Source organism: Jaminaea rosea (assembly GCF_003144245.1).
Source record: "Jaminaea rosea strain MCA 5214 unplaced genomic scaffold BDZ90scaffold_17, whole genome shotgun sequence".
NCBI classification, from domain to species: Eukaryota; Fungi; Basidiomycota; class Exobasidiomycetes; order Microstromatales; genus Jaminaea; species Jaminaea rosea.
The window spans coordinates 186,519-201,197 of record NW_020289991.1 but is presented as its reverse complement, the minus strand read 5'-3'; the positions used below and the strand labels follow the sequence as shown (position 1 = coordinate 201,197).

Sequence of the window (14,679 nt, the reverse complement as noted above, 5' to 3'; positions counted from 1 at the left end):
TCAGATCTTTTGATGATGAGGAGGAAGTGCAATCTCATTCTTTCCATTTCTACAAAACAATAGACGAGCATACGTAGTAAAGACTGTGGGTGATGATGATGATGATGATGATGTGGGTAGTGGGGCGGTGAAGAGACAAATAGAGAATCAGGACGACGCATTCAGTAGCCGTCTCATCGCTACGAGATGGGCGCAATACCTCACTCAGGCTGCATGCTTCCTCCTCCTCATGACCAATCGCGCCGGCGCCTTTGGCAGTACGATCATGCTAGTGTAGTCTGGTTCAGGGAACTTTCCACCCTCGATCTCCCACTCGAAACCGCGCACCACCGTCGCAACGATGGTCCCCAGCTGGAGGTAGGCGAACTGCTCGCCGATACACCTGTGCCTGCCGGCGCCGAAGGGGAGGTAGGGCGAGTTGGCGCCAGTGGAGACGGCTCCCCACCCGTAGTCGACGGTGTCTGAGGGGGAGGTAGAGGACGACTCCTCGCCCTTGAGCTGGCCTGCCTCAAGCCAACGTGATGGCTTGAACTCTCCTGCGTCCGGCCAGAGGGAAGGGTCGATTGCTGACACGCCGGGCGCGGCGAGGACTGAGTGGCCCTTGGGGATGATGAGGGTTTGGGTATCGCTCTTCTTTCCCGCGGAGCCATCACCGCCCATGGTCGCGGGGACTGGGAGGTCCTTGAGCGCCAGTCGCATAATGGAGTGGATTGGAGGGTGCATGCGAAGGGTTTCGCGAATGACCGAGTCGAGAATGGGCAGCTGCGTCTTGTTGGTCTCGTAGTCGAGAGGGCGGAAGGAGCCAGGGGTACCATCTCCGTAGACTCGTACCTGCTCGTCGTAGAGCTCACGGATGACTTCTGGCTTGGAAGCGAGGCGCAAAAGGGCCCACGAACCAGTGGCGGACGAGGTGTGCTGCCCTGCCATGAGGAGGGCAATCATCATGTGGGCAATCTCAATGTCGGAGAGGGGGCGACCGTTCTTGTACTTCTGCTCCATCAAGGTCGCGATCATGTCGTGGTACCCGCCCGCAGCACTCTCTAGCCCACCCTTCTCTGCGGCTGCTCGTCGCTTCTCTACGATGTCGCGGTAGAAGCGGGACATCTTCTGTTGTGCGCGATCGCGCCTGAAGTTGGCGGGGAGGGGCAGGCCGGGCATGATGAAGTTGATCGGGGTAAAGCCGGCGTCGAGGTCGTGGTAGAGGTCGGCGAAGGACTTGTCAAGAGACTCGCGAATCTCCTGGCCTTGGAGCGTGCGAGATGCGGTAAGGATGGTGATCTCTGACATTGCTTGGAAAGTGTCGATTACAGCGGGCTTGCCAGCCTTGAGGGCTGAGAAGGTCGAGTCATTCGCGACAAAGTCTGCACGGGTGGCAAGGGGCAAGAGGTCAATATCACTGATAGATCTGCCAGCTCGCAACTCGCGCTCTCGACTCACTCTCCACCTCATCGACAATCTGACCGACATAGACGTGCAAGTTCTCGGTGGACAGACCGGCCTTGACGAAGCGCTTCTGCTCCATCAAGACGGCATTGGGCACATCGTAGACGACCTCTTTGCCAAAGACGGGCACAGTGACAGCGCCATAGACGTCCTCAGCAGACACCTCGTTGAGCTTGCCGTTCAAGACCAAGTTAGATCCCTTTGGCCCCAGCGCCACAGTGACCTTCCTGCCCAGTAGCAAGAAAGTGAAGACATCGCCATGTCTCTTGCGGTTCTCGTGAAAGAAGGTGTAAGGGTCCATGCCGTATGTGACGGCTGAGCCCACAAAGGGGAACCAGTGGAAGACCATAGGTGGCGTCGACTTGGAACGCGGGATGAGGAGCTGCGAGGCCACATTCAAGGCCACCGAGGCGACAATGGCGGCCAAGGCGATGACGGGCAGTTGGACGGGCAGGGACTGGTCACGAAGCCAGGGCGTGGCCTGGATGGCGCGGCTGAAGATGTCCATTTCCGCGATGAGGAGGGGGTTGGAGGCGAGAGGTGGGGAGAGTAAAGAGGGAGAAGAAGAAGTGAAACACAGCAGAAGCGGCGGCGGCGTCAGCGGCAGCGGCAGCGGGAGTGACCCAACACTACACTCGACAATTCAAGCAGGCGCAAGCGCAGGCGCAGCTGGGCTCCGCACCGCCATTTTGCCCGTCTCTGGCCTGTCGCCGCCCCGTCGCTGCGAAATCGAATCTCGACCTCTTCCCGTCTGAGCTTCGCCTCGTCTCGTCTCGTCTGAGAACGGAAGGCCAAGGGCTCGCCACGCGGAGCCGGAGAGGAGGGAGCGGAACAAGGAGTGATGAGTGTGGCTGCGACATCTTCTCATCCAGCTCTTCGTTACCAGCACGGCGATCAGACGTCATGGTGCTGCGACTGGCCAATCCGACCAAGTTGGGCTCATCATGGGTGACTGCTTCCTCATCAGCGACGCCTTCCTCTTCAAGGCAGACTGTACGAAGGTGGGTAGACGTCGACCATCTTCTTCACATCATCCCCGTGCTCACCTCACCTCACCTCTCCCCCTTCGTGCAGCATTACCACCACCCCCAACCCCTCCTTCTCCTTCCGCGACCTAGTCTCTCGCCGAGCACCAGAAAAGAAGCAAAAACCCGACGGCACACCAGCCAAAGAGGAAAAGTCCCTCACCCAATCACTTCGCGAGGCGGCCACTCGCACTCTCTTCGGTAATCGCAGAGAGACAGAGCTGGCACGTCTCAGGCAAGGAATGTCTGCAGCAGATCAACGCAAGCTTGATCAGGACAATCTACAAGCACGCGCACTAGCATCGGTGGACGCGGAGGGTAATCCATTACTGGAGGGAGAAGACGCAGATGTTACGGGACAACGTGCTGCTCGTGTAGCAGAGAGAATGGCGACTCGCCAACAGGGGAGGTTGGAGAGGAAGAAGTGGAATGGATTGCAAAGACCAGAGCACAAGTACTCTACAGCGGCATTCAAGATTTCTCCAAAGAAGCTTCAGCTCCTCGCTGATCAGATTAGCGGAAGGCCCATCGATTATGCCATTTTGCAGATGCAGTTCAGCCCAAAACGAGCCGCAAAGAGGATCAAGTCCACCTTGTGCCTCGCACGCGATCATGCCGTTGCAAAGGGTATGAACCGATCACGGCTCGTCGTGGATGAGGCTTGGGTAGGAAAGGACCAGCTGCTCAAGAAGGCAGAGTATAAGGGAAGGATGAGGATGGGTATCAGGAAGACGTACTTCAGTCACATGGACGTTGTTTTGAGGCTGGGAAAGACGGCCAAGGAGGTACAGGGAGAGAAGGTGCTCAAGGCACGTAGGATGGCAAGGAGCGTCGCTACTGGTGGAGTGCACAGGACGAGCGCTGTCAGCGGGGTGGGCGGGCAAGGAAGGGCAGTACAGGGCACTGCTTGGGGGTATTAGAGCGCAAAGGGCAATGAGATGAACTGATGTTCGAAGACACACTGAAATATGGTGACGAAGCTGTGCAATCATCGTAACGCGCATCAAGCGCGCCTTCTCCCTCGCTGATCCGGCGTCGAAGTCCTCGACCCCCTCGAATCCGCATTCTCGGCGAGAGCCTGCTGCTGATACACAGCGAGATCTTGCCCCAGTGTGAGCAGTGCTTGCCCTGCTGCACCGACACGCTGCGCGATGAGCGAGATCACAAGGTGTGCACCGTCGTCGTCGTCGCCATCGTGAGCGCTGCCAGCGTCTTTGATGGAGTTTGAGGCCGTGTCGTGTCGTGCGGCCGAGGCGGTGCTGGTAGTGGTGCGAGGTGGTGTAGGAGGACGTGAGCTGCCCGGAGGAGGAGAAGGTGGAGCCGGCGAGCTATCTTTGGCGGATAAGGGGCGAGACGTCGGTGCTGGCGTATTGCGAAGTAGAGTCGATTGAGCCTCTTTGCGTTGCTGTTGTGGCTCTTCTTTGCGGCTGTGACCGGATTCGGCCTCTACGCTCCTGTCATTCTCTCGAGGACGACGTCGCCCGACTCCAAAAGTGTCATTCGTCGAATGGGTACTGTAGCGCTTGTCTTCCCTCGCAATCCCACTAGGTAGCGCAGCGACCATGCCGCTCACGATCAGCGGGGGCGACTTCTTGCCTTTTGCCTTACGGTCGATCTCAGCATCAGGTGCTCTGTACGGAGTAAAGCGACCAAAAAGCCTGGCCGCTTCTTGCTCGCTCAGTTTCCTCCGACTGGAAGTCGTGCCGACCGTCGTAGGGCTAGACGTGCTCGTCACGCCAGAGACTTGGCGTGGGTGCTGCGGCGGAGGCGTCGAGGGGCGTGTCCGCTTTACGTCAGGCCTCGCTGCATCAGCTGGAGATGCTTGCCTACATTCGGCACCCTTAGCGACGGCCTCCGCTGCAGTGGCTCTCTTCTCCTTGGCAAGAAATCCTTCGACTGCGACGACTTGCCGCCAGTACTTGATGCTGGCAAAGCTGCTGACTTCGGATGCAACTTCAGAAGAGGATCCTCGGGGCGGCGCTGAGGTACCTTGCTCGCCGCGCTGCTGATTTTGCTGGTCTCGATGATGAACAGGGGTAGGCACGCGGGGTGGAAGCATGACTTTAGGTAGATCAATCCTCACAGGCAGTGGTGCTGCCGGCTGCTTCCTGACTGAGCTCTCCCTCGCAGCCTGAGAGGAGGGTATTACCACAGCCTTCCTCCTCGCAGGGACACGCTGCGATTGCTCCTCGTGCTCCCTCAGAGCTTTCTCCAATGATGCTGACGTGGTACCAACAGAGTGAGAATGAGCGGCTTGCTCGCCTGGGAATGGTAGGGGTGAGCGATACGTCAACGCGCTCCCATTCTCTGTGGCTGTGCGAAAGGCTACGCTGGTCGTGGTGCCGGAGGGAGGGAGGGGCTCGCATGCTGGGTCCTTCGGCGAGCTGGCTGGCGGCGTTGGCGTGGTGGGAAAGTCTGAGATGATGGAGCGTAGCACGTCGGGGTCGAGACTGCTGGAGAGAGGGCGTTGCGGGATGAAGTCTTGGTCTCGATGATGTATGAAGCTTTCTCGCTGACGTGAAGCATGCGGCGCTGGCTTTGCTGTCGAGGGCGAAGGAAGTGGGGGGGAGGCATTGTGTGTTGGCCTGGCTGCGTGTGCGCGATCCGGAGTAGCAGGCGGCAAGGCAGCTCGTGATTTGGTGATATTGGATGAGTTGGGATGCCCGTCGCCTGATGAATGGCTCCGCTGCAGAGGGGAGAGGTCGGCTTGCGGTGCGGCAAGTCGATGTTGAGCAAGGTCATGATATACCGTGGCGGTCCCGTAGGCCGCGACGCCGGTGTGTCTACGCTGAGTGGCAGCTACATCGTCTCCTGCCATGACTTCTTCGAGCACCTGACTACCATGCATGTGTCCGTATGATTCGCGGGTGCTACCGCATGCCAAATCATCGTTGGACTGAGGGCCATGATGGTCGACGATCAGTGGGCGTACCGTCCTATCGGAAGCCTCGTTCGTGCTCGAGTGGCTGAGCATGCGACGCAGTGCGGTTGTCGTCTCGCGGGTGTGTGCACTGGCAAGCAGAGTAGTCTGGTTTCCACGCTCACTCTCATGTTCGTCGACAATTGCTGCGCTGAGATCCGCTCGTTGCTTGCCCAAGCTGCGTCGAGCGGATTGCTGCGGCTGCTCGCCGACGTGAAGAGTGCGCTCCCCATTTGACGAAGCAACTCCAGCTGTGGAAGGTCTTGCATCGCTCCCCGTATGTGAGGTATGCGTGGCGACCTCACTGCTCGGCGGTAGCGGCGAGAGGGAAGCGGCTGCACTTGGGCAGGGATGTTGCTGTCGCTTTGCTGACCATTTGCGAAGCTCTTCTGCATAATCGGCTGGCGCATGAGCGCGTTCGGCATGGACAGACGTTCCATGGAGTGCTATAGGCTTGGATACGGGGCTTGAGAGCCAGTCCTGAGCCGATGAAGACAAAGTTGGTGCGGTCTGAACATGGTTGCTCAACCCTGGGCTGCCAGCGGTACGAAGGGAGCTACTGCGCGAGAAGACATGATTGCGCATAGAGACGGGGCTAAGGTCATCCTCATTGGCATCGACGGTCTTTGCCCTAGTCGAGCGTCCAGAAAGCTCCTCTTTGAGCTCTGTCTCCCCATCTAAGCCCACGAAGCGAATAGTAGCCGCACTGCTGTTTGAGGCCATCCTCTTGACTCCGGTACTGTCCACACCTGACTCCTCTCCTCCCCCTCTGCGCTGCGGCGAAGTCAGAATGCCCGCACCAGCCCACTGCTTCTTGCTCTCAAAGATGACCAGCGACCTTGGTCTCTTCTGCTGCTGTTTCACCGTATCGGGTATCGTGGCAGTTACATCGCTGCCATCCGCCGATCGCAGCTCCTCGACCCATCGGCGGGGACGACGAACGAAGTTGGTGAATGTATTTGACTCGAGCGAGGGGAGAACAAAGTGACGGCTGATGCGATGCTGCGGCGAAGGCGAGGGCGAGGCAGGCGTCGGACTTGAGATGCTTGACCTCATGAAGGTCGTCGAGTGCTTTGCGATGGATGTTAGCAAGAGAGGGGTTAGGAGGAAGGTGGCCCAATCTCAATGACAACTGCCTCTTCGGAGAGACGTTGATTGCAAAACAACGAGAGAGCCGCCATCACCGCCCTCCATCACCGCCCTCTCAGTTCTCCAGCCCCTTTGTTCCTGGTCAGGTACCAAGGCGACGCGCCGCGGCGCGGGCTAAGCGCCACAACATTAGCTTTGCTGCATAGTCATCTACGAAAGAACAAGCCACAACAAAGACGAATGTGTCCGTTGCTGAACCGCCTCAAGCATCAGGCACCTCTGATCTATCCCCCACTGCACTTCGCCTGTTCCTCTTCCTGACCTCATCCTCCGCTTCCCCCCTCAATCGCTCCCCATCTCCACTCATCTCACACATCCCCCTAAACACTCCTGCCTCCCTGCCCATCAACTCGAGCGGCTCACCAAACTCAACCACCTTGCCCTTGTCCAACACAAGCACCTTGTCTGCCCTTACGACCGTAGCGAGACGATGCGCAATGGTGATCACCGTGGCATCACGGAAGCCTCTGCGGACCGTGCGCTGGATGAGTGCATCAGTGCGCAGGTCGACGGCGGAGGAAGCTTCGTCCATCAGGATGAGGCGAGTGCGACGTAAAAGAGCCCGAGCCATTGCAAGGAGTTGGCGCTGTCCTTGAGAGAAGTTGGAGCCGCCCTCCGCTACGCGCGTTGCGAGGTGAACGTAAGTCTGGGAGGAGGAGGGTGTCGGCGGAGAGGGATCGTCGCTGCTGTCGTCGTTGTCGTCATCGCCGTGGATATCGCGCGTCTCATACATGCTTGTCGGGCGACTGGGCTCCACGCTCGCGTCTGCGCTGGATGGCACGGCTGTCGTCCTGATCCTGACGGCGTGCAGGGCCTCCTCACATTCCTGATCGGTATGCTGGCCAAAGGGGTCCAAGTTGTCGCGGATCGTGCCACTGAAGAGCACCGCATTTTGCGGAATAATAGTGAGACGTGACCGGAGGTCGCGCAAGCTGATCTTGGAGATGTCCACCCCATCGATTTCGATGGAGCCAGAATCAAAGGCCACGAAGCGGAAGAACGCCAGTGCCGTAGTCGACTTGCCGCTGCCTGTACGTCCGACGATACCGACCTTCTCTCCTGGCTTGACGCTGAATGAGATGCCGTGCAGGACGGGCGGTAGCTCAGGAGCGTAGCGTAGTACCAACCCCTTCACCTCTACTCCGCCCTTCGCCGGCCAATCCTCTGGCGGAGTCTCGTACTGTTCTTCAGCCCCGTTCACCTCCTCTTGCGGCGTCTCATCCAACGCCTCCCTCACTCTCTCGATACTATTCGCGTCCTGTTCCAGCGTGGTATACATCCGCGCCATCCAGTACGAGGCTTGCACAATACTCTGCGCCTGCGTCAATGCCAGTCCTGCCAAGCCTGCAGCAATCGTACCGCGCAGAGCGGCCAGAGTGGCGACAAAGATGGCGAGGGAGGAGAGTATGTCCAGCCTGAAGAGGAGCCAGCGGTTGCACATCCAGAAGTAGAGGAAGAAGCTGTTCGCCAGATCGATTCTTTGCGTGCATTCAGAGAGCATCCGGGATTCGGCGGCGTAGGCTCGGACGGTTGAGATGCCTTGGAGCAGCTCGGAAAAGGCCGAAAAGATCGGAGAGCGTGACACTGATTCCAGGCGACGAAGATCGCGCGCTGCACGGATGTAGCCGCGGGCCACGTAGTACTCGGCGACGGCCAGGAAGAGCATTGGCACGACGAACGGCGGGAGGACCACAACGATCGTGAGAACCGCTATGATCCCCGCAATGGCGAAGGTGACGAAGTAGCGCAGCGACTGGTTGATACTAGCGTCCACCACCTCCACGTCTCGGCTGAACTTGTTTACGATGCGTCCTGAAGGGGTCTTGTCCAGCCAGCGGCTGGTGGCACCCATGGTAGCGTCGAGCATGCGGACGAACAGGGAGCGTGATGCCTTCAGGGAGCCGTGGAAGGTGAGGAGGGCGGCGAGGAAGATAAAGGTCGCCTGACCTAATTGAATGAGGAAGAAGACGAGCAGGTAAGGGACGGGCGTGGTAGAGGCAGGACCGAATGGCCACCATGACGACGAAGAGCGCGAAGAGAGAACTGAGACCGTTGATGGGCTTGCGAGATGATGCTCCTGCGTCCTGATTGGTAGAGCAAGGCCAGCCACTGGCATGCTGAGCGCTAGAGAGCTGAACAGTCGATGCGCTTGCGATGACGGGCTCCCAGCAGCCACGCCCACGTCGCGCTGCTCCTCGCGCAGCCGATACGAAGCTCCCCAGAAAGCTAGCCAGCCTTTCTCCGCGAGGTCCGTCAGCTTGTAGGAAATCAGCGCTGCGACGACCAATCCAGCAATGGTATAGCCCAATGCCTCGAGGTACATCTTGTACACCTCCTTCTTGACCCCACCACGAGCACGATGCTCTTCTTCCACTAGAACGCGCGCCTTACCCGGCGAAGCGGCGGGCGTAGGTTCGGTCTCATCGTTGGACTTGGCCTGAGCTGAGTTCAGGGCGTCGCGCTGTCCCTCCTTGCCATTCGCGGCGACGCTGTCGATCTTCGTTCCCTCTTCTCCCGCCTCCCCGACCCTGTCCAGCCACCCCTCCTGAGTCATCAATTCCACCTCGCCCTGCCTCGTGATCTTACCCTCACTCATCGCCACGACCCACTTTGCCACTCCCCTCCTCGCCAATACAAGATCAGCATGATGCGTGACTAGCACGACAGTCCTGCCCTTCATGAGTGGCCCAGCAAAGCATTCCCTCACAAGCTTATCCGCCGTGTGCGCATCCACCGCGCTCAGAGGGTCGTCCAGAAACAAGGTTGCCGCTCGTGAGTAGACGGCTCGGGCAAGGGCGACTCGCGCCTGCTGACCACCAGAGAGGGAGACGCCCTTCTCACCAATCTCGGTCAAGTCCCCCTCCAGCACCTCCAAGTCCGGCCGAAGAGCACAAGCGTCCAAGACCGCATCGTACCTGCTTTGCTCCATTGGCGAGCCGAAGAGAATGTTCGCCCGGATAGAGGCATGCTGCAGCCAGGGAGTCTGCGCACAGTATGCGATGGTGGAGGAGAGACCTGTGCGAGGGTTGATGCGGGCATCTTTGCGCATGTGAGAGACTCCAGACTCCAGGGCCATCTCGCCGAGAAGGGCGGAGAGGAGAGCAGATTTTCCGCTGCCCGTGGGCCCAATGACGAGGGTGAGGGAGGAAGGTGGAGGGAGAAAGGTGATGTTGCTGAGTTGGAAGCTGGAGGGCGTGGAGGCACCGCTACTCTCGCCATTGCCATTGTCGAGGAGCGGTGAAGACTCGCTTCTCCGGCCATTTGCTTTGTCGTCCTGGCTCTTCCCTCCTTGCAACCTCCGTAACGCCTGCCCAATGAGGGACAGCTGCGCCGCTCCCTTCTCCCTTGCTCCAATCAAATCGCTGATCGGCGCCTCCGGCCACTGAAACGTCGCGTCTTCGCAGCCGAAGAGGTGTTGCTCCGAAGGAGGCGTCGCTTGCTGCCCTTCCTCGTCCTCTGAGACCTTCTGCAAGCTAGTGACCCCCTCTGCAACCTCATCTGCCCTCATAAACTCCTCAATGCGATCACTTGCGACCTTGGCATTGAGCACCTCGTTGACCTGCATGGGCAGCGCATTTAGCGGGCCGCGTAGAAGCTGAAAGAGGGCTATACTCGTGAAGGCGGTAGACACATCAAGGTCGCGCTTGGCGACGAGGACGTAAAAGGCAAAGGACACCGTGGTGACCGCAGCGGGTGTGATGGTCCAAAGAAGCATGACGGCTGCTTGGGTCCGTTGCCTCTTCTTGAGCCAGCCCAATTCCACCTCGCGCAAAGCGAGGACTCTTCGCTTCATCTCTTCCTCGAAGGCGTAGTATTTGACGAACTTCAAGTTCTGGGTCACTTCATTCAGCGCTGATAGCCTCTTGTCTCTTGCGGCCGACAGGTGTTTGCTGATCTGTATCATCCTTCGCGTAAGGATCGACTGGAGTGGTGAGGCGACCAGAAGAACCAGGAAGCCAGCAAAGGCAGAGAGGCCGAGCAGCCTGTAGAGGAAGAGGGAGGCGACGATGAATTCTATGGGGGCCGAGTAGAGCATGTAGGCGCTTGCTGCCTGCGCTGAAATGCGGATCGAGTCCACTGCTGCGAGGGAGACGATTTTGCCGATTGAGGCTGGCGTGGAGTCGCTTGGATCGTCTGGCGAGGAGAGCTTGCCATTGGCTCTCTGCTCGCCTTTCTTATGGCCGTTCTGCTGCTGCTGCTGTTCATCGTTTCCGCTGCCCTCAGTGCTCCCCTTCTCTCCTACGACGCCATTCATATCACGAGTCTTGAGCGCCTTCTCGTAAATGGCGGAGATAAGCTGCCCCCTGATCCTGATGCAGGCTCTCCTTCCATAGAAGAGGTGCTGCAGATCAGTCTGCGACTTGACTACGTCCGCTGTGAGTGAAAGAAGGGCATATAGGTAGGCCGTCTTTTTCGTCGTCGCACCAGCAGGGGCATGCTGCGGATTGGAAGCGTTCTCTATCGCTTCTAGGATGCGCTTGAGGAAGAACGGTGATGCATAGGCCAGTACAGCCGATACGAGTGTGAGCAGGAGATCCAGCAGAATGTCGTGATTGTTGGCCCTCAGTATCCTTCGTGGGAGGGTGGAGCCTTTCACCTGCTTGAACTTGCGCAGCAGCAGCGTGCTCTGGCAATAGCGACTGAGCTTCCAAACATCGTCCTTCTCCAGCGTCCGCTCGACTGCGGTGGATATCAGCGGAGAAAGCCAGGAAAATGTCATCCACTGCCAAAGGGAGCATCTATCCTCGCCTGCTGACTTTGAGTCGATCGGCACCTCCAAGCTCAGGGGCATGGCGAAGATACTGGTCAGGGCGAGGGCGCAGATGAGGAGGGAGAGGGAGTGACCTGCATACCCTACTCGGGGCAGGCTGCCGTCGTACATGGCGACAATGTTTGCAAGAGCTTGGGTAGCGTAGATGAAGAGGAGGTCAAAGGGTGGCGTGGGTGCCTTGCGGGTGACTGAACGAACAAGGGCGTAGGTCCACAGGAGCGGCTGGGCTGGTGCTACGAGCGACAGGCCCACCTCCAAGTCGTATGCTGCGATGGAGATCCAGGCTAGAAGGTGAAGCAGTGCCGCAGCGGCGAGGATGATGTGGGTATACCGAGGCGCACGGCTTCGCATCGTCGAGCGAGGCAGGAGTGGCGTTGCCTCGTCACCTTCTCCTTGTCCTCGATGAGGCGGAGTGGGTGAACTATCTCTGTCGGGCTTGCCGCTGAACTCTTGGTCCTCCATCTGCCTCACATCCTCCGCCGAGATAACATCGTGAGCTAGCGGGTGCAGCCATGAGGGAAGTATCTGCGACCATGTTCTGCCCGCAGCATGAGGAAGAAAGGTGACGATTAGGGCGAAGCAGACGAAGGCGAGAGGAACGACGCCAGCCAGGGCGTCGTAGATGCGGGACATCGAGGTGGACGAGGGAGCGTGAAGATGATGCTCATTCAGAGATTAGCGTCCATCCTTGCTGCGTATAATGCTATGCTTGGATGATGATCAAGTGTTGGTTTGTAATGTGGTTGAGACTGTCTCGACTTTGCCCTTGCATTCGATAATCGGCCATGACGCATCGACCGCGACCGTCGGAAGGCGCGGCGGCAAATTGATCCACTTCGTCTGCCTCTCGATGTGCGGAGCAGCGGAGACGAGTGGCACGGCGAGGTCGAGGTTCAAGGGTCGACAGGGACTCGTGCCTGAAGAACGGGGGGGACGGCGAGGCAAGCAGACGAAGGCGCTACGAGACCGGCGACAGCAACCATTCTCAACAACTTTACTCGCTTTTCTGCGTCCTTGGCCTCACCACCTTCCTCTCACCCTCGCTCTGCAGCCAAGATGAGCGACCATCGTGATCAGCATTCGTCGCAAGACACTGGAGGTAGCGGGACGGACAGCCCTGCCCACCCGCACGCTCCTCGCATCCCCAACATTCCCCCCTATGCTGCATCGCCTTCAGCATCTGGCGTCCACCTTCCCTCGACCAATACTACAAACGAGTCGGAAGTCAGCGTTGCCAACCAACGCCGGCAATGGCGTCACCAACGCTATGGGGACGCTGACGATCGGGATGACCCGGATCGACCCGACTCGACGGCGCCAATCGATGACAGCGAAGTGCCCACGCCGCAGAACATGGCCGATCTGGACAGCGTCCCCATTTCTGATGAGCAAAAGGCGAGGATCATTGATCGACATCTCAATCTGCCTGGCGCTGAGGGAGGTGCTGCGGGAGCATCAGCCTGGTCCTTTGCCGGGTCTGCTGCAGCAGGAGGAGCGCATACATCAAGCGTCGCTTTCCCCTCTCACGGCCAAGACTCGCACGATGCAGGTGCCTCACGCCTCACCCTCCGTGAAGCAAACCCATCACCGCAACACGATGGGGGCGAGGACGGGGCCAACTCGGAGTACTTTGCCCCTCACCACGCGCAAGGAGGTGCAATCGTAGAGGACATCTACCGCTGGGCTCATCAGAATCGCAGGAAGGCAGCCCGACGCACTCGCAGCGAGTCTGCTCACCTACCGCGAACAAGCACAATTGATCCGGAATTGGATGTAGAGCAGATCCGCGAGCCAGGAGGGTTTCGGAGGTTCTTCATGCTCAACCAGGCGCAGAGACAGGGTCAACCCCCGCCGAGGGCTCTACGCAGCTTCATCGACTTCCTCAGTCTGTATGGGCACTTTGCGGGAGAGGACCTCAACGAGAGTGATGATGAGGACGACGATGATGAAGATGAGGATGAGGAGGCGCCGAGGCCGAGAGAGGTCCCAACTGAGCGATCCGCCCTCTTGCGCCGTCGCTCCAGCCGTCGTCGCTACGATGGGACACAAGGCAGCGCCGGAGACAAGCCTCGTGGTGAAGCATCGGTCACTGAGGCAGTCATGATGCTCCTCAAGAGCTTCGTGGGCACGGGCATCCTTTTCCTAGGCAAGGTGAGAGCGCGATCACCGCCTCCTATTCAGAGAAGTGAGACGCTGACCACATTGCCCCCCCCCTTCTCATGCGCCAGGCCTTCCTGAACGGCGGTCTCCTCTTCTCCTCCGTCTTCCTCTGCGCCGTCGCCCTCATCTCACTCAAGTCTTTCCTCCTCCTCGTCCAAGCAAACCTGAAAGTCCCTGCCTCTTTCGGCGACATGGGCGGCATCCTCTACGGCCCACGTATGCGCTTGGCCATCCTTACATCGATCGTCTTCTCCCAACTCGGCTTTGTGGCAGCCTACACGGTCTTCGTGGCGGAAAATCTCCAGGCATTCGTGCTCGGCGTGACGAATGGGCGCACAAACATCTCACCCGTCTGGTTCATCGTGATGCAAGCGGCAATCTTCATTCCCCTCTCCCTTATCCGCAAGATCGCCAAGCTCTCCTCTACTGCCCTCATTGCCGATGCCTTCATCCTGGCAGGCATCATCTACCTCTACCAGTACGAGATCCGACACATCGCCGAGAAGGGCTTCTCGGACGTGAAGGCCTTCAACCCAGAGTCATTCCCTCTCTTCGTGGGCACGTCAGTCTTCACCTTCGAGGGCGTGGGGCTCGTCATCCCCATCACCGAGTCGATGCAGGAGCCACACCGATTCCCAAAGGCCCTCTCCTGGGTAATGATCGTCGTCATGTTCCTCTTCACCTCCTCCGGCGCACTATCCTACCTGGCCTTCGGCAGCAAGACCCAGACGGTCGTAATGACCAACCTGCCCCAGAACTACAAGTTCGTCCAAGCCCTCCTATTCCTTTACGCAGTGGCCATCCTCCTCTCCACTCCGCTGCAGCTCTTCCCCGCCCTCCAGATCCTGGAGCGAGGCGTATTCGCAAGCAAGAGCGGAAAGTACAACCCAAAAGTCAAGATGTACAAGAACCTCTTCCGCATCAGCATCGTCGTCGTCTCGGTCTTCTTTGCTTGGGCGGGAAGCAGCAAGCTGGACGTATTCGTCAGCTTTATCGGCTCCGTATTCTGCGTACCGCTCTGCTTTATCTTCCCGGTCCTGCTAAGCTTGAAGGCTCTCAATGACCGACCGTGGTACAGCAAAGCGGTGGATGTTGCTATCCTCATCTTTGGTATTGGAGCGATGGCGTTCGCGGGCACGCAGACCATCGCAGAGATGTTCAAGGCCGCGAAGTAAGAAGGGGCCGCGGGGCTTAGGAGCAGCGTTGGCTCT

At 58.8% G+C, this 14,679-nt stretch overlaps 5 protein-coding genes across 5 annotated transcripts; 2 read left to right on the top strand and 3 right to left on the bottom strand.

Annotated features, from left to right (window-relative positions):
* Nucleotides 1–15: 15 nt before the first annotated feature.
* BDZ90DRAFT_256165 (sterol 14 alpha-demethylase) lies at nucleotides 16–2,011 on the bottom strand. Its single transcript, XM_025507881.1, has 2 exons — nucleotides 1,438–2,011; nucleotides 16–1,361 (listed from the first exon to the last, which is right to left on the bottom strand). Exons 1-2 carry the CDS (start codon nucleotides 1,949–1,951, stop codon nucleotides 205–207), a joined length of 1,671 nt encoding a protein of 556 aa, XP_025359545.1. The 5' UTR covers nucleotides 1,952–2,011; the 3' UTR covers nucleotides 16–204.
* A 298-nt stretch (nucleotides 2,012–2,309) lies between these two features.
* Nucleotides 2,310–3,524, top strand: BDZ90DRAFT_256160 (ribosomal protein L22). The gene is made up of 2 exons (XM_025507880.1): nucleotides 2,310–2,444; nucleotides 2,518–3,524. Exons 1-2 carry the CDS (start codon nucleotides 2,347–2,349, stop codon nucleotides 3,386–3,388), a joined length of 969 nt encoding a protein of 322 aa, XP_025359544.1. The 5' UTR covers nucleotides 2,310–2,346; the 3' UTR covers nucleotides 3,389–3,524.
* Nucleotides 3,430–6,709, bottom strand: BDZ90DRAFT_89178 (hypothetical protein). The gene has a single exon (XM_025509926.1). It carries the CDS (start codon nucleotides 6,442–6,444, stop codon nucleotides 3,472–3,474), a length of 2,973 nt encoding a protein of 990 aa, XP_025359543.1. The 5' UTR covers nucleotides 6,445–6,709; the 3' UTR covers nucleotides 3,430–3,471.
* Nucleotides 6,710–6,739: 30 nt separating this feature from the next.
* BDZ90DRAFT_223975 (P-loop containing nucleoside triphosphate hydrolase protein) lies at nucleotides 6,740–11,659 on the bottom strand (the record flags this gene model as incomplete). Its single annotated transcript, XM_025504597.1, has 2 exons — nucleotides 6,740–9,746; nucleotides 9,834–11,659. 2 exons carry the CDS (start codon nucleotides 11,657–11,659, stop codon nucleotides 6,740–6,742), a joined length of 4,833 nt encoding a protein of 1,610 aa, XP_025359542.1.
* Nucleotides 11,660–12,364: 705 nt separating this feature from the next.
* Nucleotides 12,365–14,643, top strand: BDZ90DRAFT_223988 (hypothetical protein; the record flags this gene model as incomplete). Its single annotated transcript, XM_025504598.1, has 2 exons — nucleotides 12,365–13,459; nucleotides 13,537–14,643. The coding sequence occupies 2 exons, from the start codon at nucleotides 12,365–12,367 to the stop codon at nucleotides 14,641–14,643; spliced, it is 2,202 nt and encodes a 733-aa protein (XP_025359541.1).
* Between the last annotated feature and the right edge of the window lie 36 nt (nucleotides 14,644–14,679).

Bases quoted from the DNA above. Each gene is read 5' to 3' on its own strand.
- BDZ90DRAFT_256160 (XM_025507880.1), top strand. From the start codon at position 2,347: ATGGTGCTGCGACTGGCCAATCCGACCAAGTTGGGCTCATCATGGGTG. The intron at 2,445-2,517 runs GTGGGTAGACGT...CCCTTCGTGCAG, and splicing joins TCAAGGCAGACTGTACGAAG to CATTACCACCACCCCCAACC.
- BDZ90DRAFT_89178 (XM_025509926.1), bottom strand. From the start codon at position 6,444: ATGAGGTCAAGCATCTCAAGTCCGACGCCTGCCTCGCCCTCGCCTTCG.
- BDZ90DRAFT_256165 (XM_025507881.1), bottom strand. From the start codon at position 1,951: ATGGACATCTTCAGCCGCGCCATCCAGGCCACGCCCTGGCTTCGTGAC. The intron at 1,362-1,437 runs GTGAGTCGAGAG...CCACCCGTGCAG, and splicing joins GATTGTCGATGAGGTGGAGA to ACTTTGTCGCGAATGACTCG.